Here is a 26,104-nt window from a genome sequence, read left to right on the forward strand (position 1 = left end):
TTTAAGACATCTTTAACACATCTGAATATAAATGACTTTTTTGAGAGCTTGTATTAATTATATTAATCTTGATGTTCCCTTTAATTACAACAATTAAGCCTTATAAATATACTGCCATTAAACAGCCAGCATTAACACCAATCCTTAAGTTTCTGATGATTACTTAATCCCTTGTGCAGCCAATGAATCTCATTTCCATTGAACCCATACTTTAGCAATTGTGAGGCAAGAACACAGAACAAAACTCACACACAATTGGTATCTGCAGTGCACTGCCAGAGCTGGTAGAGCAGTTACACACGAGTCGTTCTATTTGTGTGAGTGGGTGGGAGGGAGAGAGGAAAGGGCCATATACTGCTGTTGTTATTAGTTGTGTTGCTTTGCATTGAGGGAAGGCTATGTCGGCACTGGAATGTGCGGGGACTTGCTGGCTGCCCCCAACCCATTCTTCAGTTGTGTTGGGTGTTAATGCAAATGACACATTTCACTGTATGTTTAATGTCATTATCATTATGTGCCATGTTGTATGATGTGGGCAATCATTGTTTCCATGACCACGATTGCTCTTGGCAAATATTTCTACAGGAGTGACTTGCCATTGTCTTCTGGGCAGTATCTCTACAAGATGGGTGTCCCCCAGCCATTATCAATACCCCTCAGAGGTTGTCTAAGTTGCACATCCAGGACTTGTGATATGTACCAGCCACTCATATGACCATCCACCACCTGCTCCCATGGCTTCATGTTACCCTGATTTTTTTTGGGAGGGGTGAGGGCTAAGCTACTACACATTGTCCAAGAGTGACCTGCAGGCTAGCGGAAGAAAGGAGCGTCTTACACCTCCTTTGGTAGAGGTGCCCTGCCACCCAATGTTTGAAGTACATGTGATAAATAACTGACGAGAAGATCTGCAGATGCTGGAAATCCAAGCAATACACACAGAGAAAATGCTGGAGGAACTCAGCAGACCAGACAGCATCTAAGGAAAAAGGTACAGTCAACATTTCTTGCTGAGACCCTTCATCAGGACTATCTCAGTCCTGATGAAGGGTCTCGGCCCAAAACATCAACTGTACTCTTTTTCATAGATGCTGCCTGGTCTGTGGAATTCCTCCAGCATTTTCTGTGTGTTGGTAAATAACCAAATCTAAATTTTAACCATTTGGACAAGTATCTGAATGAGGACGTGCTGGAGGGATATGGAATTAACGCAGACAACTGGCAGTAGTCTTGAAAGGCAAAAGGCATGTTTCTATACTGTTCAATATTGATGTGGACTATATTTTATCTGCCAGGGTCTTGCCCAATAACTTGTCTAGATTCTTCTGAAGTCTTGATGCGTCCTCCTTACAGGCAACATGGTCACCCAGCTTTGCGTCAACAATGAACTTGAATAATTAATGCAGACAGTCAACACTTGGGGCCCCAAAACTGATCTCCACAACAGTCGACAACCTCTCAACCTGAAAATGGCTCACTGACTCCTATTTTCTATTTTTAATTCACACCAACACCTTATCACCTATGGTATGACTGTTTAATTATCTTTTGTACAGTACTTTATAGGAAGTCTAAACGCATGATCTTATTCATCTTTATCTACGCTGCCTATTCAATACCATTTCTTTCACTATTTTATGGTGACTCTGTCCAGGTCTTCTAATTATTTTCTGAGCACTGTTTATTCACTTCCATTGATGCTGCCTGTGCTATAGTTTCCCAGATTCCATGAACAGTGAAGTCTGTGGCATTCACTTGTGATTACATGGAAGCTTGGATGTTAAGAACAACTCGATCCACAACCTGTAACATCACCTCCGTCAAAACCTGATGATGCAGTGATCAGATTCTGGAGGTTTTTCATGTTTAATCCCATTAACTTCTCAAAACCTTTTTTTAAAATTCACATTATAAGATATACAAGATGAGATAGGAGTCAGCCATTCAGGCCTATGTAGCTATTCCACCTGGAATGGCTGATCGAAACCAGAATCAGAATTAATATCATTGCTGTATGTTGTGAAATATGTTGTTTTGCGGAAGCATACATTGCAATATATAAACATACTAATTTATAATATATAAGAATTAAATCAAGTAAGTGGTGTAAAAAGAGAGCAAAAATAATATATTGAGGGAGTGCACATGGGTTCATTGTCCATTCAGAAATCTGAAGGCAGTGGGGAAGAAGCTGTTCCTAAAACTCTGAGCATGGGTGTTCAGGCTCCTGTAACTTCTCAATGGTAGCAATGAGAAGATAGCATATTCTGGGTGATTGGGGGGGAGGGGACTTAATGATGAGTGGCACCTTTTTGAGGCACTGCATTTCGAAGATGTCCTTACTTTCACATCACTTTCCTGCACTAATGTCATATCCATTGATTTTTATAATATAACAAAGATACCCACGTGATCAACAAAGGTAACACATCATAAATACAGAGGGTTATGGGCTGAACTGGGATTAACAGTGAGGGTGCTGTGATTGCATGGACCAGTTGGGCCAAAGACAAGCTGGGTTACTCTGAATTTATCAGTATGCTTCCTATTTACAGGTTCACAAATGAACTTTCACTTCTACAATACATAAAAATAAAGATAAAAGAAATCTAAAATAAATGAAGAAAATACTGGAAACACAGCAGGTTGCAGAAAGAAACTGGGTTAACGTTTCAGTTCAATTACCATTGCCAAACTGGGAATGAGAGAAAACAAGTTAGTTACCAGTTGCAGAGAGGGTTGAGGGAAAATCAACAGATTGAAGGGAACACTACTGATTAGGTGGCCCAGTGGTTAAACCGTAAACAAGCCCTTATACTCAATGGGTTAATTAAGACAGTTTGCGAGACAGAACATGGCCCATTGTCCACATTTCGAAATGAGGATAGTTCGAAAGTCAAAAGAATATAAAAGATGTAAAGCACTGGGTCAGATAGTGTTGAACAAGAAAGCGAAGTAATGTCACTGGTCCATCCTGATTCAGGCAGTGAAAGAAAGTTTCCTCAAGTTGCAGAATTTGATACTGCAGCTTCCGGTTTCCATAACTTCACTTTCTCTGTCTCTATCGGTACTGAACATTTATGACCAGGTGTTATTCCTTCTCTGTCCGCAGAGCCTCACCCATTGAACTTGTCTTGCAGCTTTTACGTTACTCAGGTTGTACCCGTATTCTCTGTGGCCTTCAAAACTTCTGGTCATTTTCTCTTACTGACTACCCCTGTTAACACACTGACCAAATGATCCTCTACAACCATGCCCAAACAGTGAACTTGACCTCACCCTATCACCACACACAAAATGCTAAAGGAACTCAGCAGGCCCTCACCCTATTATCCCTCCCCCGAATTCTCAGCAGCTTGACACCGTCTTGTTTTTGCCTCTTTCAAGTCAGAGGGGGTTTCAGCCTGAAATGCCATCCTGTCTCTTGGTTCACAGGTGCTGCCTCACCTGCTGACTGCTTCCAGTACTTTCTGTTTTAGTTTCTTACTTCAATGGCTCACTTACTATCAGCCACATTCTCGTTTTTCCTCTCTCCATTCGAGCAGAAGATATAAATCCTGAAAGAACGTACCACCAGCTTACGAACATCTTCTATCCCACTTTTATCAGACTCTTGAACGGACTTTTCGTACAATAATACAGACTCTTGTCCTCACAATCTACCCCATTACAATCTTACACTTTATCATTTTCCTGCTCTGGACTTTTTGGATAGCCTTTGCATTTTATTCTACATGGCTTCTGTTTTACCTTATTCCAGCTCAATGCACTGTGTAATGATTTGATCTGTACGAAGAGTATGTAAGACATGCTTTTCACTGAATCTAAGTACATCTACAATGATTTTGTGTTCCTATACTCAGTCACAATTATCTTTAGTACAGTCACAATTATCTTTAGTAAATGAGTTGCCCGCCCAGCAATCTACCTATTTCACACTAGCCTAATCACAGGACAATTTATAATGACAATTAATCTACTAACCAGTACACCTCTGGACTGTGGGAGGAAACCGGAGCACCCGGAGGAAACCCACACAGTTACGGAGAAAACGTTCAAACTCCTTACAAACTGCACTGAGACTGAACTCCGAACTTCGGAATGCCCCAAACTGTAATAGTGTCATACTAACCACTACACTAACATGGCACCTGCTGTAATGAAAGTTAAAAGCTGACTCCCAGCAGCGACAACAATGTGCACTGCTTCAAACTCAGCTCCCTTTCTACATAAGCCACACAAGTTATAGCTTCAGTAAAACAGCAAATTATTTTCAGGGAACCTTAAAGATAGTGTGCCATTGGGGGCAAAGGAAAATCAACTTTAAGGACTAACATCACAAAATTATCGAGAGAAGTATTTAATCAAACTGACATGTTACCAGCTCAAGCTTTTCCCCTAAACTGGGCTCAAAATTGCTTGAGGTTACTAAAGAACTAGGTGCACATGGTCATGATCTTCGATTTGTTCTCTTTCTATTCACTTGTAGGCTTTTGCGATTAAAATTAAATACGCTTCGAACCTAAATGCAATTTGAACTGTGTTACATCTGTTTTGATACTAATGTTTTTACAACAGATTTTAATTTTAATAAGTTAAATCACTTCAATGAAGCACTATATCATTAACATTTTAATTGCAAATGGAATGCCTTACAGAATATATAAACTCTGCAAGTATCTAATACAAACTGTGTATTCACCCAAAAAAAATCAAGAAAAAAATGACAAGTTAATAATGATCAAAGTATTTCAGTGGTCAACAGCAAGTTCTTCTGTCTGTAACACTGACACATTTTTACTGAAGTGAGGTGCAGTAAGGTGCTTTGCATAAAACAAATTGAATTAAACTACTTCTCCCTAAATTAGTGTGCAAAGTATATTGTCTGGACACCAGGTAAAATCCAGCAACTTTTACATTTACCTGCTCTCAATGAACTGGTTTCATGTAACTTACTAAATTTTACTATGATTAATGAGAAAACATTCTTTTGAACCAAAACTTTCGTACTGCAGAATTACTTTCCGCAATAAGTTACTGTTACATCAGATTCAATACTTGCAACATTTCTGCACCAAGATAATACTTAAAAACTCTCAACTGGTAATGCACCAGCCGGTTTTACTCTGCTAATTTCATTTAATTCCAGTTACCACAAGACCATTAAGACATAGGGAGATATTATGCAGATGCTGGAAATCCAAGCAACACACACGCACACAAAATGCTGGAGGAACTCAACAGGCCAGGCAGCATCCTGCTGAAGGGTCTTGGCCCAAAACACTGCCTGTACTTTTTTCCATAGATGCTGCCTGGCCTGCTGAATTCCTCCAGCATTCTGTGTATGTTGATAAGACATAGGAGCAGAATTACACCATTCGGTCCATTAAATCTGTGCCTCCATTCCGTCATGGCTGATTTATTATCCCTCACAACCCATTCTCCTACCTTCACCCTGTAACCTTTGTTGCCCTTACTAATAGATCTATCAACTTCCACTTTAAATATACCCCTTGACATAGTCTCCACAGCCATTTGTGGTAATGAATTCCACAGATTCACCACCTTCTGGCTAAAGGAACTGCTCCTCACCTCTGTTCTAAACAGACATCCTTGAATGCTGAGGCTGAGCCCTCTGGTCCTAGACTCCCCCACTATAGGAAACATCATCTACATGCCCACTTTATCGAGGGCTTTCAATATTCGATAGGTTTCATTCTTCTCATTCTTCTAAACTCTAGCGAGTGCAGGCTATGTTAACCCTTTCATTCCCAGGATTATTCTCTTGAACTCCTCTAGTCCTTCTCCAATGCCAGACAATAGACAATAGGTGCAGGAGTAGGCCATTCAGCCCTTCGAGCCAGCACCACAATTCACTGTGATCATGGCTGATCATCCACAATCAGTACCCTTTTCCTGCATTCTCCCCATATCCCTTCACTCTGCTATCTTTAAGAGCTCTATCTAACTCTTCCTTGAAAGAATCCAGAGAATTGGCCTCCACTGCCTTCTGAGGCAAGAGCATTCCACAGAACCACAACCCTCTGAGTGAAAAAGTTTTTCCTCAACTCCATTCTAAATTGTCTACCCCTTATTCTTAAACTGTGGTCTCTGGTTCTGGACTCCCCCAACATCGGGAACATGTTTCCTGCCTCTAGCCTGTCCAATCCCTTAATAATCTTATATGTTTCAATCAGATCCCCTCTCACCCTTCTAAATTCCAGTGTATATAACCCCAGTCGCTCTAATCTTTCAACATATGACAGTCCCGCCATCCCGGGAATTAACCTCATGAACCTACGCTGCACTCCCTCAATAGCTAGAATGTCCTTCCTCAAATTTGGAGACCAAAACTGTACACAATACTCCAGGTGGGGTCTCACCAGGGCCCTGTACAACTGCAGAAGGACCTCTTTGCTCCTATACTCAACTCCCCTTGTTATGAAGGCCAACGTGCCATTAGCTTTCTTTATTGCTCACCATATTCCACGTACAGTCTGACTAACCCCTTACAAAGCCTCAGCATTTCACGTCAAAGAAAGCAGTTGAAAGTGCCTGGCCACATTGCACAGATCTGTTGCTGTGGATTTTAATCTTAATGCAGATAGTTTAATGAAAAGAATGCCATCAGTTTTTCCTGTTTCAAGCACTCGCAGGGGAAGATGCCAGGTCTTTGCACAAGTGTCCTGGACCAAATTCCTGGCCTACAGAGAATCATAGCACTGTTTAAGTAATAAATTTTGGAGGCTGATGTATTTTGTAAAAGAAGTTCAATACAATTGCCAGCATGGTCGGAGTTTGGCAGCAAAGGAAACACATTTAACAAAAGGTCTCCATTCACACAGTCGCGGGACAGTTCACTCTGTTCAAAACAATGCATCACGTCTGCAAAGATCACTTATGAAAGCACTGCTATAACTCACTCTCACTGGTGAAATGCTGCGATTTCCATACGATGCACATTGAAACACTTATTAAGACAAAGTGGAATTACTTCGACTGTTGAAATGCAGCAATGATGCTCCATACCTCTAGCAAGTTACAAATCATGTTTGAACTCATTACAGTCAAACTACATTACAACAGAAGTGTACAGAATTTATTGCCACGCTGTCATCAGTCACCAGCTTTTCCTCGGTAAAATACCTGCTCTGCTACTAACCTTCAACACAATTTCATTGACTGTGTTGGTGTCGGCTTCAAAGTAGAGGTGCTTGTGGTCATGATTGCTTAGATATGTGAGCTTGAATATTGCATGGCCTGCAAGGCAAACAAAGGACAGTAGTCAAACAGATGAACATAGTTTCACTACGGATGCAGCATGACAAAGAAACAGATGGTGATATTAATGTCCCATCAGCAGAACAGAAGGAAATTGCAATGATGGCGACAGCCTCCACATGTCATTTCAACATCATTCAGGCAAAACTCACCACAAAGGCAACAGAACCCTTTTTAATATAATTTGATTTTCCCGTCCCATCACAATGGACAAAGTGCAAAATCAATCATTTGGTTAGTTACGTTCTCTGTCAATTCTTTTCAATTCTTCTTGAGGGGGAGATGTGGGGGGGGGGGGGATGCTGCGGTTGGTGAGGAAAGGAGGAATAAAAAGGAATGCAGATTTTGCTTGCTGCTCGTGTACAGGAGAAAAGATTTAACATTTGACGTGGATTTATACAGATTTACAGCTTCAGACTGATGTAATATGTTAATAATCTGCTGTATGACCTTTCTTAATGCTGCAGTTCTGGAGAGGTTATGCTAACATGCATTAGAAAATTAAATCTTTTTAATTTTGTCTTTATATGCAGAATCAAAATTTTAAATATGTTTAATTCAGTGTCCATCACTATTCTAATAACCTTTTAAGAGTGGGAATAAACGGGACCTTTTCAGAATGGCAGGCGGTGACTAGTGGGGTACCACAAGGCTCAGTGCTGGGACCCCAGTTGTTTACAATATATATTAATGACTTGGATGAGGGAATTAAATGCAGCATCTCCAAGTTTGTGGATGACACGAAGCTGGGTGGCAGTGTTAGCAGTGAGGAGGATGCTAAGAGGATGCAGGGTGACTTGGATAGGTTGGGTGAGTGGGCAAATTCATGGCAGATGCAATTTAATGTGGATAAATGTGAAGTTATCCACTTTGGTGGCAAAAATAGGAAAACAGATTATTATCTGAATGGTGGCCGATTAGGAAAAGGGGAGGTGCAACAAGACCTGGGTGTCATTATACACCAGTCATTGAAAGTGGGCATGCAGGTACAGCAGGCGGTGAAAAAGGCGAATGGTATGCTGGCATTTATAGCGAGAGGATTCGAGTACAGGAGCAGGGAGGTACTACTGCAGTTGTACAAGGCCTTGGTGAGACCACACCTGGAGTATTGTGTGCAGTTTTGGTCTCCTAATCTGAGGAAAGACATCCTTGCCATAGAGGGAGTACAAAGAAGGTTCACCAGATTGATTCCTGGGATGGCAGGACTTTCATATGAAGAAAGACTGGATGAACTGGGCTTGTACTCGTTGGAATTTAGAAGATTGAGGGGGGATCTGATTGAAACGTATAAGATCCTAAAGGGATTGGACAGGCTAGATGCAGGAAGATTGTTCCCGATGTTGGGGAAGTCCAAAACGAGGGGCCACAGTTTGAGGATAGAGGGGAAGCCTTTTAGGATCGAGATTAGGAAAAACTTCTTCATACAGAGAGTGGTGAATCTGTGGAATTCTCTGCCACAGGAAACAGTTGAGGCCAGTTCATTGGCTATACTTAAGAGGGAGTTAGATATGGCCCTTGTGGCTACGGGGGTCAGGGGGTATGGAGGGAAGGCTGGGGCGGGTTCTGAGTTGAATGATCAGCCATGATCATAATAAATGACGGTGCAGGCTCGAAGGGCCGAATGGCCTACTCCTGCACCTATTTTCTATGTTTCTATGTTTTCTGATATAATTTAGTGTAGCCAAAGGTTTAAATTATAGGGCATCATGAAGTTTTATATTTATCTAACTAAAAAAGACAAAATCCTCAAAATTTGGTACTGCAAGGCCAACAATACAACTTTCATTCTAGACCATTGTAACTTCATGGATTTACAACTGGAAAAGTTAAGAGCTGGTGGGTGGCAAGGCAGCAATGCCATTAGCACAATTGCTTTACAGTGCCAGTGATCATTGGTTGGGGCTCAATATCTGCCCCTGGCTGTAAGCAGTTTGTATGTTCTCCCTGTGACCATGTGAGCTTCCTCTGGGTGCTCCGGCCTCTTCACACATTGCAAAGATGTACTGGTTAGGCTTAGTAAGCTGTGGGCATACTATGTTGATGTCAGAAGTGACATTTGTGTGCTGCTCTGGTACAATCCTTGAGCTGTGTTGGTCATTGATGTAAAACGATGCATTTCACTGTATGTTTCAATGTAGATGCAAAAAATAAATCTAAATCTCTCTTGAATCCTTGGTGCAATCAATACAAAAGCAATGAATAAAACAAGAGAGAAAACAGAATATCCTAAAGCATTTTCAACCATATCATGTACAAGCTGCCTCTTGGTACACATGACAATGATAAACCAATACCAATATAACAGATTAGTAGCAGAGTCTGGTACACTGAGGCACCTCAATGCCTCCCAGAGTTGAACAGAGTTGAACAGACAAGTTCCACTGAGTAATGAAGGCTTCCCAGTTTTGCTTTTACAGGTCTGCATAAACTGCATGTTGATCTTAACGCATCTTAGTTTTCTGCTGGAAGATGTATCCTCCACATAGGAAACAAGATACTGTACAGCAATTGCACCAAACATAAACAGAACAAACTGATATACAAACATGAAAGAAAGGAGTTACTGAGAGAAGCTGAGCAGAATTCATAGTTGGATTAGAGGTCCCCAACAAAACCTGAATACATTCCACTAACATTAACTTGTTATTAGGTGCTCAAGAACCTGTGGAAATAAAAACAGCATCTTCAAATGACATATTTCACTGTACAAATAAATCTGAATCTGAAAATCAGTTTTAGCTTGTTGCAAAATACGTTGACTTCTGATTCTAAACATCAAAAAGCTGGGTGATACAAGTCTATCAGTTCTCACATTTGCATAAAGTGCAATAAAGATTTGGAAAGACTCATGATTTAAGAATGAACTAAGAGAGAGACAGGTAAAACTACTGTTTAAAGATTCCGGCATTAAGATGGAAGCAGAACCTTTGGCCCATTGACTTCACACAGATCATCAAACTCAGACCAGTGGTGCCATTCTGTTATCTTGAACTTAGCAGTAAGAGTCACAGTAATGTAATGGTTAGTGCGACGCTATTACATCTCGTGGCATCGGAGTTCAGAATTCAATTCTGGTGTACTCCGTAAGCAACTTTATACATTCTTTCTTGTGCATGCTGGGTTTCTTCCGGGTTCTCTGTTTCTTCCCACAGTCCAAATACGTGTCAGTTAGTAGGTTTATTAGTCATTGTAAATTGTCCTGTGATTAGGCTTGGGTTAAATTGGTCAGTTGCTGGGAAGCATAGCTCATTGGGCTGGAAGGGCCTGTTCCCATTGTATCTCTGAATCAGGGGTTCCCAACCATTCTTACGTCACGCACCCCTACCATTAACCGAGGGGTGTGTGGAGCCCAGGTAGGGAACCCCTGCTTAAATGAGTAAAGCTAGTGAGATTGTTAGGTAATAGTTAACGTTAATTATTCCATGAAAAATGTATTTACTCTGCAAACATCAACCCTAACCATTTTCTTTCACTTCAACTGAGAGCTTTCAACAAGACATAGAAGAATATCATGGTTCGGTACCAGTTAAGCAATTTGAAGCATGAATTTGCTCCCCAAATCAGATTAACTTTATTTCTCACATGTAATCAAAACATACAGTAAAATGCATCGCGTGTGTCAATGACCACTGTCGAAGGATTGTGCCAGGCAGCCTGCAAGTGGTACTTCCAGCATCAACACAGCACTCCCACAACTCACTAGCCCTAACCTGAACACCTTTGGAATGTGGGAGGAAATCGGAGCACCACATGGTCACTGGGTGAACAGAAAGCGGTAAGAATCGAGCCCCAATTGGTGATTGTTGGAACTGTGAAGCAATTGCGCTAACTGCTACGCTTCCATGTGTAGTAACAGGTAACAAAAGGCGATGACATGATGGAGGAGAGAGGATCATGAACACATAGACTCCAAGGTAGAGGCTGACAGACATTTGAACTCAAGGGTAATAGGAGGCAGCAGACAAGTGGTGTTGAGGCAAAGATCTGATCAGGTCATAATCTCACTGAGTGCAGAGCAGGTTCCATGTCCATTGGTGTATTACTGCTTGTAGCCTCTGATATCAATCAGCAATGTTTGTGCTTTCAGTGGTTGTTAGGTACGCAAGTTATGACCAAATGAAAAAAATGGCTGCAGTTGCTCAGCACTTCAGTGCAAGGGTGTTTGTTAAGTGTGTCAAAAGTCAAACTTGCAAAAGTTAGTGAAAATACTGAAAAGAAAACGGCCTATATTTTCAAAAGATATCCACCAGAAAACACAATAATAGTTCTACACTTATGCTCTGGCAGTGTGAACTCCTGACAGCCCTGATCTCTCTCTCTTACTGAGAGAAATCAGCTCCTTTTCTTTTAAACCGCTAGATAATGAACACTGACCTGAATGGCATTTGAACTCTTTGATTTTGTGTTTTATTTTGTGTGTTTTTCACTTGCTCTTTCTTGTTGCTGTTTGCACGATTTTTTTTTGCGTGTGGGGGGGGTTGATGTTTTTTATTAACAGGTTTGTTTTCTTTGCTTCGTGGCTGTCTGTAGAAAAGAGTATATACTGCATACAGACTTTGAATCCTTTGACATATCATCTTTAATTACCAACAAAGTTAATATGAATCAGAATATGATGCAACCCACAATGTAGTTACAATCACATTACATAACAAACAGAAGTATCGACCTTAAATACAGTATACAAACAACATAAGCACATTTACACATCCCCATTACTAAATATTCCACCATGTTTGGTGGGAAAGGCACCATAAAGCGAACCCGAGTGGATTAACTCACTTCAGGGCCCATTATGAGAATATACTGGGGAAGACATTGAAGTGTGCACATTCAGTGCAACGATGGCAGAATGACAAGCCAATGTGTGTGTGTGTGTGTGTGTATAAATGCGCTTCTGTAAGAAGTGTATGTACTGAGTGCTCTCCATCACATTCATACTGTGCTTCCCCAAAGTGTGTCATTACAGTGGTCACACACAAAATGCTGGAGGAACTCAGCAGGTCAGGCAGCATCTGTGGAAATGAACAAATGGTTGACCTTTAAGGCCGAGATCCTTCATTAGGATGGGAAAGGAAGAAGGAAGATGCCAGAATAAGAAGGGCTGGGATAGAGTTTTCCCCATTTATTCACAGGTGGTGAAGATGACTAGAAATACCAGCATTTATTGTAAATCTCTAACTGTCCAAGCCAAAGTTCATTCTCCAGTGAACTGCATTCATCATTACTATAGCAAGCTTCATTCAATATTTATTTAATTATTTGATGACAAATTATGCAGCTGCCATGCTAGGATTTGAACTTGCATTTTGCTGATCAAGTCTCCACAAGAAACAGATGACTTCCCATTCTGACACGTCAGTCCATGGCCTCCTCTAATGCCAGTATGAGGCCATTCGCAGATACATGGAGCAACATCTCATATTCCATCTGTGTAGTCCGCAATCTGATGACGTGAATATTGATTTCTCTAACTTCCCTTTTTTCCCAGTCCCCATTCTGACTCCTCTATTACCCTTCTCTTCTCCTCACCCGCCCATCACCTCCCCCTGGTGCCCCTCCTCCATCGCTTTCCAATGATTGTTGTCTGATCAGATCAGGTTCCATCTTCTTCAAGCCTTTGCCTCTTCCAACTCTTCCCCCCCACCCCCCAGCTTCTCACTTTATTCCTTCCCCCCACCCACCTTCTCTTTCTACCTCACCTCTTTCACCTATCACCTGCCAGCTTGTACTCCTTCCCTAGATTTCCCTGACACCCCCCCCCCCACCTTCTTATTCTGGCTTTTGCCCACTTCCTTTCCAGTGCTGATGAAGAGTATCGGTTCAAAATGCCGACTATTTATTTCCTTTCAAAGATGCTGCCTGATCTGCTGAGTTCCCCCAGCACTTCGTGTGTGCTCTTGAAATTGTTAGGGCTGGTGTACACAGGATAAGCACATTTTCCAAATCCACAATCAGTGATAATTTTGTCCATAAGGACCCTCATTCCATGAGAATTAACAGGATGGAGATTATCCAAGTCTTTTATCTTGTTCTTCTTTTTTCCTGGATCCTTATTCCATGGTGAATGCACAAGGTAAAACTAGCACGTACTTCCTGATTGTGGTTCAGCTTGTCTGAGTAAAGAAACTTCAACCTGGCTGAGTGGAAAATGCTCCTGGTCTGCTCACAGCCGGGGGTGACACAGAGAAGGTACAGAGCCTATGTGATGCATGATGACAGCAAAACTTTGCAGCCTACTACAAGGTCAAGAGCAAGTACTGTCCCTTTGACGCATACAGTGTCAGGGCGTCAGAAGATAAATGGCTTGAGTTTTCAGTTGTAAATGTAATTAAGAATAAACTCTGAGGGAAAAATGTTAAACTATGGAACAACTAAGATGAGCTCTGCAAACTTTGGAGTGAAATTAATATTTTTCTGAACATGGGTTGCAAGACATTTTTGTACAAATGCAAATTAATGAGAAATGCTTCAACTAAACCTCACAAAAATATTTAAGGAATATTCGAGTTCAAAACTACCATATACATTAATTTTGGACAACTACACAGCAATGAAGTTGAATGGCCCACATTTTAAACTGTTTAGATTTGCACACTTTAATGTCACAGAACATTCCACATTTTAAGCACTGGAGAGATTACAAGACGTAGGTTATCAGTGATAATTATTCTAAAATGGATTACTTTACAGTGAGTTTGAAGCAACATTAAAAATATCTCTTCACCATGAGGAGACGAGGGAATGCTTCACAGAACATTCTGCCTCTAAGAGAAGTTAAAATCTATTCAATAAAACAAAATCAAGACATCTAGTGGCAGTAAATGCTAACTGCACTGATCTCAGACCCACGTCCCAGGAGAAAAGGGTCAAACACATCAGACCATCGTGAAATGAATAGGTCAGAAAATAAATTGAGAATAACCCTGGCTTAAACAATGCTTTCAAGCCTTAGAATGGTCATATTTCTTTGGAAATAAAATCTCCAGCAAACTTTCTGGGAGAAGAAACACATAAATGTTTGTATTACATGTAACCTTAAAATGAAGTGGCTCAAAACACTCTGTTTCAGAAACAAATAAAGACAAATACTTTAGACATTATAGCATAAACATTACATTGAATCTTTCCATGTGCAGTAAATGAAGATAATGCATCACAAGAAAAAAATTGCCAAGTCAGATTTTTGGCTTGAGCAGCTTCACTACTTTTACCTACCAAAGAATGATTTATTTTATTTCATGGATTTGAGTTTCTGGTTACATTTTAAATAAAAAGAAAGCAAAAGTGATGTTGCACATAAAGATTAAAACAAAATAAAAATTTAGCACTGACATTATCATTATTCCTGCTATTGACGAAATAAAATGTGTCCTTTATTTTCTGATATTAACTTCAATACAGTCCTGTGAATTGAACACTTAAGTACAAATATTACTTTCACTTTACGCGTGAAACAACACATCAAAAATAACTGCCTTTATCAATTACATAGGAATGCATCACTTGTGCAGGTCCAGATTATTCTGAAAACTGATAGTACGAGTTTCCTACAATTGAAATAATGTCTTGGTTGACATCTAACTACTCAGTAATCATTTAAATGTGATCAGCAGGATTTTATTTTCTTGTCAATCGACTAATCAGGACACTCATTATTTTACAAAGGATAGAACAGAGAATAGTACCTTCCGCCCACAATGTTGCTCCCAACTAATTAAACTAATAATTAAATGTCTAACTGAATTAATCTCTTCTGTCTGTACAGTATTCATCTCCCTCCATTCTCTGCACATACATGCACTTAAAGCCACTTTACTACCTCTATCGTATCTGCCTTACCACCACAAGCATCCACCACATAGTCTAATGTAATGAAGCTGTAATAACTGAACTAACGCACCCATGAAACTACTCAAGTCTTGTATCTGGCACAAAGCACACTCGCATGACAAATCAAATATTCTACAACGTTTAAGTAAGGCAGGTTAAATTCACAGAATGATGTAACCCAAGGTAAGTTAAATTTTGAAATTACAAGTGGCTCTGTGACAACATGAATGCCTCCTGCAAGTATTGCCCGAAGTAAGGGCCTTTGAGGCAGCAAACTGCTGGTGGGGGGTTGGAGAGGAAGGAATAATAGAAAGCTGTTTCTGTGTGATGGAAGTGATAAAGTCAGAGAAACAGGCCCTTCAGCCCATGCTGATCCAGCTGCCAAACAAACCGACCCTCATTTCCCCATGTACGGCCCATATCTTTCCAGTCAACGCGCCCATCTAAATGTCTCCTTTGCAATTGTACCCATGTCGACCATTCCCTCTGCACTTAAAACTAATGTCACAGTTATCAGCAATCACCTCCAGTTGGGCTGTATCTCACGTCTGCAATAAGCCTTGAAACATTGCCTCCAACACAGACGACTGACAGAGGAGGAACGCTCTGTGCATGTGTGTGCGTGATTGCACCAGGAAGAATTATTTGGAGCCCAGCATCTTACACGCACTACATATTGTCCAGGAAACTTCCATTGCAGATTATTCTATCCTCTGGGGCAGTCTGGCCCCGAAGAGAATCAGTGATTGTGTCTCAGGAATCAATGAAGTGGACAAGTTATGGGTTCTACAGTCCTGATAGAAACACGCAAAGATCGCCCTTTTTGAAATCAGTTTAGTATAGCACTAAATCAGCTGAAGGACACTTGGCCTTATTGATCAGCTGGGCTCCCAGATCTCAAATTCCCTTGCAAGTAATAAAGAAACACAATCAAGTTTTAGGCAATTTTTCTCCACAGTCACTGCTTTTTTCAAGGCTGCTGTTGGTAGAAAGGTCAACTGACAATCCCCAAATCTTCAATAGAGTAGTTAAAGTGCCCGTGGTAAACCTCACGTATTCAATACAGTAAGGGAGTTAGGAGCAGGATCCAGGCAGCAGAAAGAAAATAAAAGTCCTAAAGGAACCGATTTGCCTTAGAAATTTCAAGTTTAGTTACCTCAGCAATTATACTTGCTAAAAGCACAATGGCTCTGATATCTGGGCATTTACTCAAAATCATTTTTGGGACAAGCTAAGTTTTCTTACACTAAATTGCCTCACCCCTCCAAGCCCACCTTCCAACTGGGAGCTTCTTTAACAGAAGAGAAAGATGTTCTCGTATCCAAGGTTTCAGCACAGAGCCCTCCAAACAATCTTCAGATTCAGATTTATTTATCACATGTGAAGTGGTGTGTTAACAACCAAGACAACCTAAGGATGTGCTGCGGGTTGCCCACAACTGGTGCCAATATACCCACAGGTTGCTGATTGTTTTTTGGGGGCTGGTTAAAGGTGCACAAGTTAAAAACACGAATGAATACAATATAATAACATCTTTTGCTGATGATAGTCTGGAATATGAGTCAGTTTATTATTGTCTCAAGAAATCTCAAAGCTGGATCTGTTATGAAAAGATCAAGTAACAACTTAATGGCCAAATAAATTCCCTTCCAACCTTTAAACAAATGCTTTATTTAACCATCTCATGGGAAGATTAAGTAACTGATCCCAAACACAACAAATAATGGTGTAGCAGCCATAAGTGGGAGGGGGAAAGGGAAGTTGTCAAATTGTCATTTGGCAAAAAAAAATCTGTCACCATTTTTTTGGACAAGGCATCATTTTAAGCTTACGGTTTACATTTACAGAAACGTTCTGTCATTTATCTTTTTGAATGTACAAATACTTCTGTGAAAGAAATGAGAAACTACATACTGATGACATATTAATTAGAGTTTCCTACTGGTTCCATGGTAAAAAGGACAATTAAACATAATTATGATTTACTAACCATTAAGATAAATTCCCAAATTGGAAATTGTCAAATAATTTAAAAAGTATTTTTAACGCATTTGACAAAAAGCCCCCAGTGGTACTAATGTCCAATGTATTTTAAAAGTCTCAATGAAAAAAATCTTAATTAGAGGCTCATTAGTATGTAAATGGAGTAGTGTTTTGTTACAACTGAGTAGGGATGATTTTTACAGAAAACCCTATTTAAAAAGTTATTACAATAAATGAAAAAAATTCAATTGGATTGTTCATTGCACTTTTTTCCCCAGACAAGAAAAATAATGATACTTTCTCATTTCACATGTTGGCTCTTGAACATCTGGTTTAATGAGGCACTTATGTTTGCTCTGACTTTTTGTTATACTGGTGGCAAAATCTACAAAATAGTCACACACTTGCATAATTTTCCTCAACTTTTTATATATACAAAATAATTGCTTGAAGACGTTAACAGCTGTTCTTCAATATTCCAGCTTCATTTGGGAAAGTAGAGAGTGAAGATTATTGGGGGACTCAAGAATATGGGTGCTCAATCTCTCCTGGCACATTGGTGTTTCTGTATATCAATCAGCAGTCATTGGACTGTAGTCAACAGCGGAACCTGGGGCAAAATCTCTCCTTCTACTATTAGGACCAAAAGTCAATAATACCCTGGGAACTTGGACAAAGTAATTGCAAGACAATAAGCCAAGATAAAGATTTCCTTTATTTGTCACAAGTACATCGAAACACACAGTTAAATGCATCTTTTGCGTCAACAACTAACACAGTCTGAGGATGTGCTGGGGGCAGCCTGCAAATATCACCATGCTTTCATTATCAATATAGCGTGCCCACAACTTACTAACCCTAACCTGTACATCTTTGTAATGTGTGAGGGAAGCACAGCACCCAGAAGAAATGCACACAGTCAAGGGAAGAATGTACAAATTCCTTACAGACAGTGGTGGGAATTGAACCCTTATTGCACAGCTAACACTGTAGAGGTTTTATGGTTACATTAACCGTGCCACCCTAAAGAGTTTACCATTTTTGCATCTAAGGGACTTGAGCTGGAATATACTGAAAGTTATCTTTGGAAATTCAACCATGAAAGGATGAATATTTCTCCAAAGAATTAGCAAAGTTTGATAGTCCTCTGTTCAATAAGAAAGGCTGTTGGGCAGTTATAGTGCTGATAATGATCTGAATACTACTGAGGAGCCCTATGCAACATTTACAGGTGCTGTGTATTATGTTTGTGTTTGAATTACTGTGTCACATTTCTTTACCTGTAATATGCTGCTTTGAAAAAATCAACAGCAAAACTGCAAATCATTACAGTAATGCAAAACAGACACACTGGTATGCAAGAAAATCAAAAATAATTTGGAAAAAAATTATATCCTGCGTTCATGTCTCACACACATGCAAGCAAGAAAACAAAACATCTTGCACACCAGCGTTCAGACTAAATGATACTGCTTGAAGATCAATAACTCTAATACCTTTACATACAGTGTGCAATCTTTCCAAATGGTTTCCAGTTAAATGCTTAGTGATTTTGTTTTAACATTTTATTTGGTTACATTCCCCGAGGAATTCAATTTTTATAATCAGCAGTCATTTTGAAATACAATGATAGAACCTCCCATAGTTATATATAATTAAATCTGGAAATTAAATCTATTATGGACCATTTCCCACCCCCCCCCCATAGTGACTGCTTGACCTGTTAGCAATTTCAGCATTAGTTTGACTTCTGAATTTTAACACCCTTGGTAGTTTGCTTCAGTGCTGTATTATTTGGTAAAGTATGAGCAAAAATAGCTTAACACAAACAAAACTCCAAGAGGTTGTATGGTATCCAATAAATGGGAAGTTCTGGAAGTGGAAATCACAGGAGTAAAGGGATGAAAAAAAGAAGGGTGTTGAAATTGTACACAATCATAGATTAGCAGATTCTGCAGGCAAGGAAATCACATCAAGTCCCCATGGCAGCAGAATGGCTCACAGCTTGGAGCGAAGTTCAGAGTTCAATTCTGGCGCTGTCCGTAGGGACTCTGTTCTCCCCGCGACTGCGTGGGTTTCCTCCAGGTGCTCTGGTTCCCTCCCACAGTCCAAAGATGTACTGGTTAATACGTTATTGGGTCATTGTAAACTGTCCTGTGATTAGGCTAGGGTTAAAATGGTTGGCTGCTGGGTGGCATGGTTTGTTGGGCTGGAAGGGCAGGTTCCATGCCACATCTCTAAATAAAACAAAAAGTTGAGGTATAGTAATACTTAAAATATTTAAAAGAAATACTGCACTGAAGTGGCAAAGCCTTTCAGAAATATGACAAGTAACTCAATAATCTTGTTGTTCTTATATTTTTGATGCTTAAAATTGAGAAAGTGCAGACAGAAAGGCTGAAAGTAATCACTATCAGTTAAATACGTCAGAATTCTCCAATATTCTGAAGTGATTTTGTTTTGCATTTTGACACCATTGCATTTAATCTTTCAAAAGTGAAACAAGGAACACACTGTACCTTCTGCTTTTTGAAAAAAGTAAGTAAGTTAGTTAATTTGATAAAATACAGAGTTGAAGGCTTTAATTCGAAATAGGCTTTATCATAATATGCTGCCATTTCTGTGAGATGTCAAATCAGCCATCACTAGTAGCATGACAAAGGTTTGTGTAGAGTTTAATTGGAACAGTTCCATTTAACACTGACGTTATAGGATACACATTGGGAACAGATCAGACTGCAAACTGACAGAAACCTCCTCATTAATACTATGGTGAAATGGCAGTGACTACAGTTACCGGCTGTGCCAGGGCTAAACTCTTTGCAGCAGACTCTTGCATCCTTGTCCTTGTATTACAGCTTACCCTCTCTGCCAAGCGACTCCTTTTGGAATGTTGCAGTGTACCTTGTAAATCACAGCACACCACACTGCCCACCACTATCACCTCACCAGTCTTGTTTCAGGAGCAGATGATAAATAAATCAAAGTGTACTAAGCAGTTCTTCCACATGGCAATTGCCTCCCTCATTCCTTCTGCAGCTCATCAATCAAGCTATTGTCTACTTGAAAGCCAAGGCTTGTAAATGTCATCTCCACTCAAGTCCAAGTAGAAGAAAATCAGGATACTGCTCTGAGTTTTAATTGGATAGAGTAATTAAACTAAAATACCCTGGTAGGCCAGCTCTGACAGGATAGTCAAGACCACTTTTAATAAGGCTGATACAGTATTTGTCACAAGGATGGTGCAAATACATATGAAATTTATTTTAGTTCCATTCCTGATATCAATGCTTGCTGGACTTGCTTAGGCTTTAAATGTTTTTTTCAAATTATGGCATTTAAATGTTTCTGAGATATACAGTGTGGAAAAGGCCTGTGCAACTCACCGAGCCACCTGCACTGCCCAGCAACCCATCGGTTTAGCCCCAGCCTAATCTCAGGATTATTCAGATGACCAATTAACCTGCTAACTAGCACATCTTTGGAGTGTGGGAGGAAACCTGGAACATCTGGAGGAAATACACATGCAGATGGGGAGAATTTACAAACTTTCTTACAGAGGATACTGGAAATGAGTTCCACACTCTGATGCTGCGAGCTGTAATGGTGTCACTACACCACCGCGGTGGCCTCCATTATAATATTGGTATATTTTCGAAGAAATTGCTTAGAACACAAAATTACCCAAAACAGCATCAGCTTGCTGGTTAGTTAAGAAATTAAACTTTAAAAAGGCCAGCATGGTTTGGAAAATATTTTTAATAACCAGGAGATGGTCGAGTGGGAGGTTGGTCTGGATGAGAGAAGCTTGTTTTCTTTACGGAGGAATCACTTTCTCCCCCCTTACTGACAGTTTCAGCACAGAGCACCATAGCACTGACAGCCAAATGGACGTGTACAAGAACCATGTCGGTCAGCTGCTCCCCTTCCTGCCAACCCACCCCCCATCTAATTATATCACTGACAAAATTACCAATCATCGTCCCTTTTAATAAGTAACTCAACATAGCAGTTCAAAGCAGTTAATACAGTATCCAAACATTGTTAATATATTTGCTAACTGGCCAGGATTTTCAATGCTAACAGCAAATCAGAGCAGAGTGCCCCGTGGTCGTCATGGAAATCACAACCAGTTAATCCAAGCTGCCAACCAAATTGAATCATTGCTATGACGACGACAACAAGGGAACCTCAGATCAGTGCCCACAGCATGTGGACTGATACGGGCCAACTCCAGTCAGTTGGGGGAACAGGGGCAGTGGGTGGATTGTACCAATAACACTTGGGGTGAGAGCAGAGATGTAAAGATTTCCATTATTTGGCACATGTTCATCGAAACATACAGTGAAATGCGTTGTTTGCACTCATGACCACAATCAGAGGGCAGCCTGCAGGTGTCGATGTTATTCCGGCAGCAACCTAGCATGCCCACAACTTACTAACCATAACCTATACACCTCTGGAACGTGGGAGGACACTGGAGTACCCGAAGGAAACCCACCTGGTCTCAGGGAGAACGTACAAACTCCTGACAGACAGTGGCGGAAATTGAACCCCAATCAGTGATCACTGGCGCTGTAACACGATTGTGCTGACTGCTGTGCTACCACGGAGGGATAGTACTCCACAACCTGAAAGCTCAAACAGATTCTTCAAAACAAATCTGAACTTAATTTAGAGCCTTGTCGTCAACAAAATAATAATTGTTAGCAAATTTCAATAAAGGAAAGATAAGTGCCTCCAACACAGTGGGGGGGGAAGCCCTCGTATAGGTTGAGGAGATGGCAAGGGGTGGTGGTTGGGAATACCTTCACTTAGCTATCAGCACTTGCAGTAGCTTTGTTTTTGCTATTCCATCCAAGACGGATTTAATAGCTCCAAGTAGGGAAAATGCATTAACAGGGAAAGTTGCATGTGGCTTTTGTACTTTGCCAAAAACAACAAATTGGCACAGGGGCTCAAGTATAGATTATCTTGTCTGACAACTGTGAAAGCGTCCCAAATAGTCCAAATGCAGATTTAAAACCTGGACCCATACCAACCTGGCACTTGTTTCTCTCCAAACAGCACCTTAGGATTACTCATATTAGGTTAGTTCTTAAACAAGAAGAGTTTTTGTCCATCCAACAAAGCAGCTGAATTAATTCACTGCCAACTACCTTATAAAAAGGTAGCATTTAAGTGAATTTTCTGAACTTACTACACACACTCAGTGGCCACTTCATTTGGTAAACCTGCTCATCTAATCAGCCAATCATGTGGCAGCAACTCAATGCATAAAAGCATGCAGACATGGTCAAGAGGTTCAGTTGTTATTCAGATCAAACATCAGAATGGGAACACACACAAAATGCTGGAGGAACTCAGCAGGCTAGACAGTATCGATGGGGAACAGTAAACAATCAATGTTTCAGGCTGAGACCCTTCATTGGGACTGCTAAAAAAAAAAGAAGAGAAGTCAGATTAAGAAGTTGGGGGTGGGGGGGGGGTAGGGGAGGAAGTAGTACAAAGTGGTAGTCCTGGAAGTTTACAGAGAATGATGTGAAAAACAAAAAAAATCTGGTCAGCGGCAGTACCGTGGGCAAAAAACGCCTTGTTAATGAGAGAGGTCAGAGGAGGATGGTCAGAATGATTCAAGCTGACAGGATGGCCACATTAACTCAAAATAAAACAGAAAGGTACGTCGCATCCGGAGTTTCTCCGGTTAGCGGACGATTTCCCTCCACGCCTCTCTGACATCGCGGGGAATCGCGTACGAGGCAAGTTTCAGCAGTGGTTTGCCATTGCCTTCTGCCGGGTGAGTTTCCAAAGAGATCACCAGCTCATAACCCAGCACGGATGGAAAGTGTGCAGGGGAGTCGGCTGGCTGGATTCGATCCCAGGACCTTTTGTCCTGAAGTCCGACGCTGATGCCACTGCGCCACCAGCCGGGTCATGCAGTAAACAATGGTGCACAGAAAGCATCTCTGAACACATGACACATCAAACCTTGAAGTGGATGAGCTCCAGCAGGTTAAAAACCACAACCATACATTCAGTGGCCACTTTATTAGGAACCTCCTATGCTATAAAGTGGCCACTGAGTGTACATGCAGTAAGTCAGACAAGGAGGTCAGTATTAGTGAGAAGCCAGTAAACACTAACTGCGTATTAAAAGAATTAGGATGAGCTCCTTTTAAAGTTTGCTTCCAGTGTAATCCATATTATGGCAAGATCCTAGGCATTAATTACACTGAACTGAATAAACTCAAAAACAGGGCACTGCAGGGCACAGCACTACATTAGCATGTGTCAAGTTTCTATGGTTTTAAATGAAAACTACATAAAAACATTTCTGCCATCAATTTTGCTATCACTAACAGCCAGCACGAATTCTGCAAGGGAAGCTATTTTCGTGCAGATGTGAAATTCAATGAAAAAGACCGACTCTTGTAGGAACATCAATCAAAACGTCGGCTGCAGTGACAGATCTCAACGGTGAGGGAGGGTTAAAGGTCACAGGTTAAGGAAAAAGCCAAGCTCTGGTTGAGCTCTAATATCTCTGTGGTAGAAGTCTTAGAAAGGTACACCCTTCTGTATTAGCCTACCATCATTAATCTTCTTGCCACCTTCTTTAGCTACTGAAGCAGAACTGCTCAATAGAAAACTATATGATGGGGCACTACGAGAAGGCCTAGTCCCCATTATCAGGTTAACATTCTGTTAAGCCCCTCTGCAGCAATGGAGTGATAACAATTGAAGAGATCAAGGTCACATGATGTACTGCATCCAATTAATGATAAGCAGGACTTAACCAAATAATGTAGGACTCACCAAAGAAAAAAACTGAAATGTCTTTGTTGCATTTAACAGTCTGAAACAAAGCAATCTTTCATCCGGTATAAAGGCTTGACAAGTATATCAGCATAAACGCATTTCCTAACATAGTTAAATGTTGTGGGGTATGTATGGGATTTTATAGAGTGTGTGCATGTGTATGTGTGTAATAACACACTCTCAACACACACATACACATAGGAATAAACAGTATACAGGTATGTGAGCATGTGCGTGCATCATGAATGGTGCTATTCAGTTATTGGCTGAATTGTAAAATATTTTGAGAGGTGAGTTTAGGGTAACGCAGACACTGGACTGTGAGGTGAGCCAAACAGCCTCAGATTAAGGCCATGGTCCTTCAAGCAAAAAAAGATCCAAATGGGCTAGAAACTGCAATGCTTTAAAAAAAACAGTTTATCATATTTGGATTGGAAATCTCAATATTATTTTGCAAGAAAGGAACAATTAACTAAATATGGATCAACTAAACATCAGAATACATGATATAAACCATTAATATGAAAAAAAATCCCAAAATACCTCAAAGAAATTTATTTAAAACTGATCAGAGGTGAGTTCCAAATGTGCTATAAATTATTATACAAAACACTCCGACTGACTATCCTATGGCTTTGAAAATGAACATGCCATCTACCAAAAACTGACGATTTGACTATGCAAATCACTGAATTAAGATTCTGTTATCTTTATATACATTTCAATGACTAAAATTCAAGATAAATTTTAGCTCTCAGGATACTTCAGTTATTTGAAAATGTTTGCTTTGAAAATTCTTTGTTAATAAACAAGTAATACAACGAGGTACAATGCCACACCAATATTTTTCAATTTAGAAACAACTGTTTTACATTTTGACCATGTGAAAATAGAAGGCGACAAATTAACTCAAGACAGAGACACAAGTGCACCTCAGAATAAACTGTATGAGATACAATGGCTAGAACTGCATTTTGTTTCTTGTTGAAGCTAAGAAGGATGCAAACCCAGAAGTCAAACAATCCTGCTTCATTTTGAAGCAGTCTCCCAAGTAATTTTGTATTTCCCTTCCGTGAGCTTTGTGTAAAAATAAGCTTAAAACCATGATCCTGATATGATACAGCTTAAACTCAACAAGTAGTGTCAAACACAAGAGATGCTGGAAATCCAGAGCAACACACACAATATACTGGAAGAACTCAGCAGGTTAGGCAGCACCTATGGAAGTGAATAAACAGTTGACGTTTCGGGCCAAGTCCTGAAGAAGGGTCTCAGCCCAAAACACCAACCGCTTATTCATTTGCATAGATGCTGTCTGTCCTGCTGAGTTCCTCCAGCATTTTTTGTGTGAAGCACTGTTAAGTATACTTAAGAACAATATTTTTAAAAACTGTATAAAACACACAACTGAAATCTCACATATTATTTTTCTTCTCACAGCTTCAACAATCACCAGAAATACTTGCTAAATTAATTTATTTATTGTACAGACTACAATGGGCCCTGATAAAAAAAACATTAAAATCACTGACTTCTTCTTACCACAACTTTATGTTCAACTCTACTGTACGTTAGTTTAAAAATAGGAGTGCAATAAAAAGAAAACAACTGAGTGACATGAGAACACCAGTAACTGATTGTTGGCTACAAACCTTATTAAATTCTCAACTTAAATTTGACTGGGTTTATCGCCAAGCCAACTCTGATAGATTAACAGGGCACCACTGCAGAGTGTGACAAAATGTTGTTCAACCTTTAGGCGGCTGAAAATTTTGGAACTGATTTCAGTAACATAGCTGTTTTACACCAAGCAATCCCAAAGATAAAATAATGCATCATAACACCGCTGTCTTATCTAATATTAAACCTGTGGACAATATGGAGCTCTAATTTTTCTATTTGAGTGGGTGCACTTATTCATAGAACAGCACAAAGATACAGCACAAAAATATAGTACCACATACTTGGGCTCTTCTCTTCCACAAGGTCACAAGCGCAGAGTAGATCAGAATCAATTGAAATGGGTTTCTGCTTAATCCAGAACTTGGTGCTCGCTTTCTGATTAGTAACAGGGTCTATCTCCACCTTTTCTCCCGAGATACCTGTGAGTCAGTGGGGATATAAACCAGTGGGCTGTGTAAGTGATTTTATATCAACCATTTGACACACTTTATAAATCTTAATGGAATGA

The 26,104-nt window shown here is 40.2% G+C and overlaps 1 protein-coding gene across 4 annotated transcripts in view; it reads right to left on the reverse strand.

The window, feature by feature from the left end:
• mapkap1 (MAPK associated protein 1) overlaps window positions 1-26,104 on the reverse strand; it is a 297,659-nt gene that overhangs the window by 18,953 nt on the left and 252,602 nt on the right. For all 4 annotated transcript variants that reach the window (XM_063073411.1, XM_063073413.1, XM_063073410.1 and 1 more), the window contains 2 exons: window positions 25,878-26,015; window positions 7,163-7,260 (listed from right to left, as the gene is read on the reverse strand). In XM_063073411.1, coding sequence (XP_062929481.1) covers window positions 7,163-7,260; window positions 25,878-26,015 — 236 coding nt within the window. The remainder of the gene's footprint in view (window positions 1-7,162; window positions 7,261-25,877; window positions 26,016-26,104) is intronic.

Source organism: Mobula hypostoma, chromosome 21 (assembly GCF_963921235.1).
Source record: "Mobula hypostoma chromosome 21, sMobHyp1.1, whole genome shotgun sequence".
Lineage (NCBI taxonomy): Eukaryota > Metazoa > Chordata > Chondrichthyes > Myliobatiformes > Myliobatidae > Mobula > Mobula hypostoma.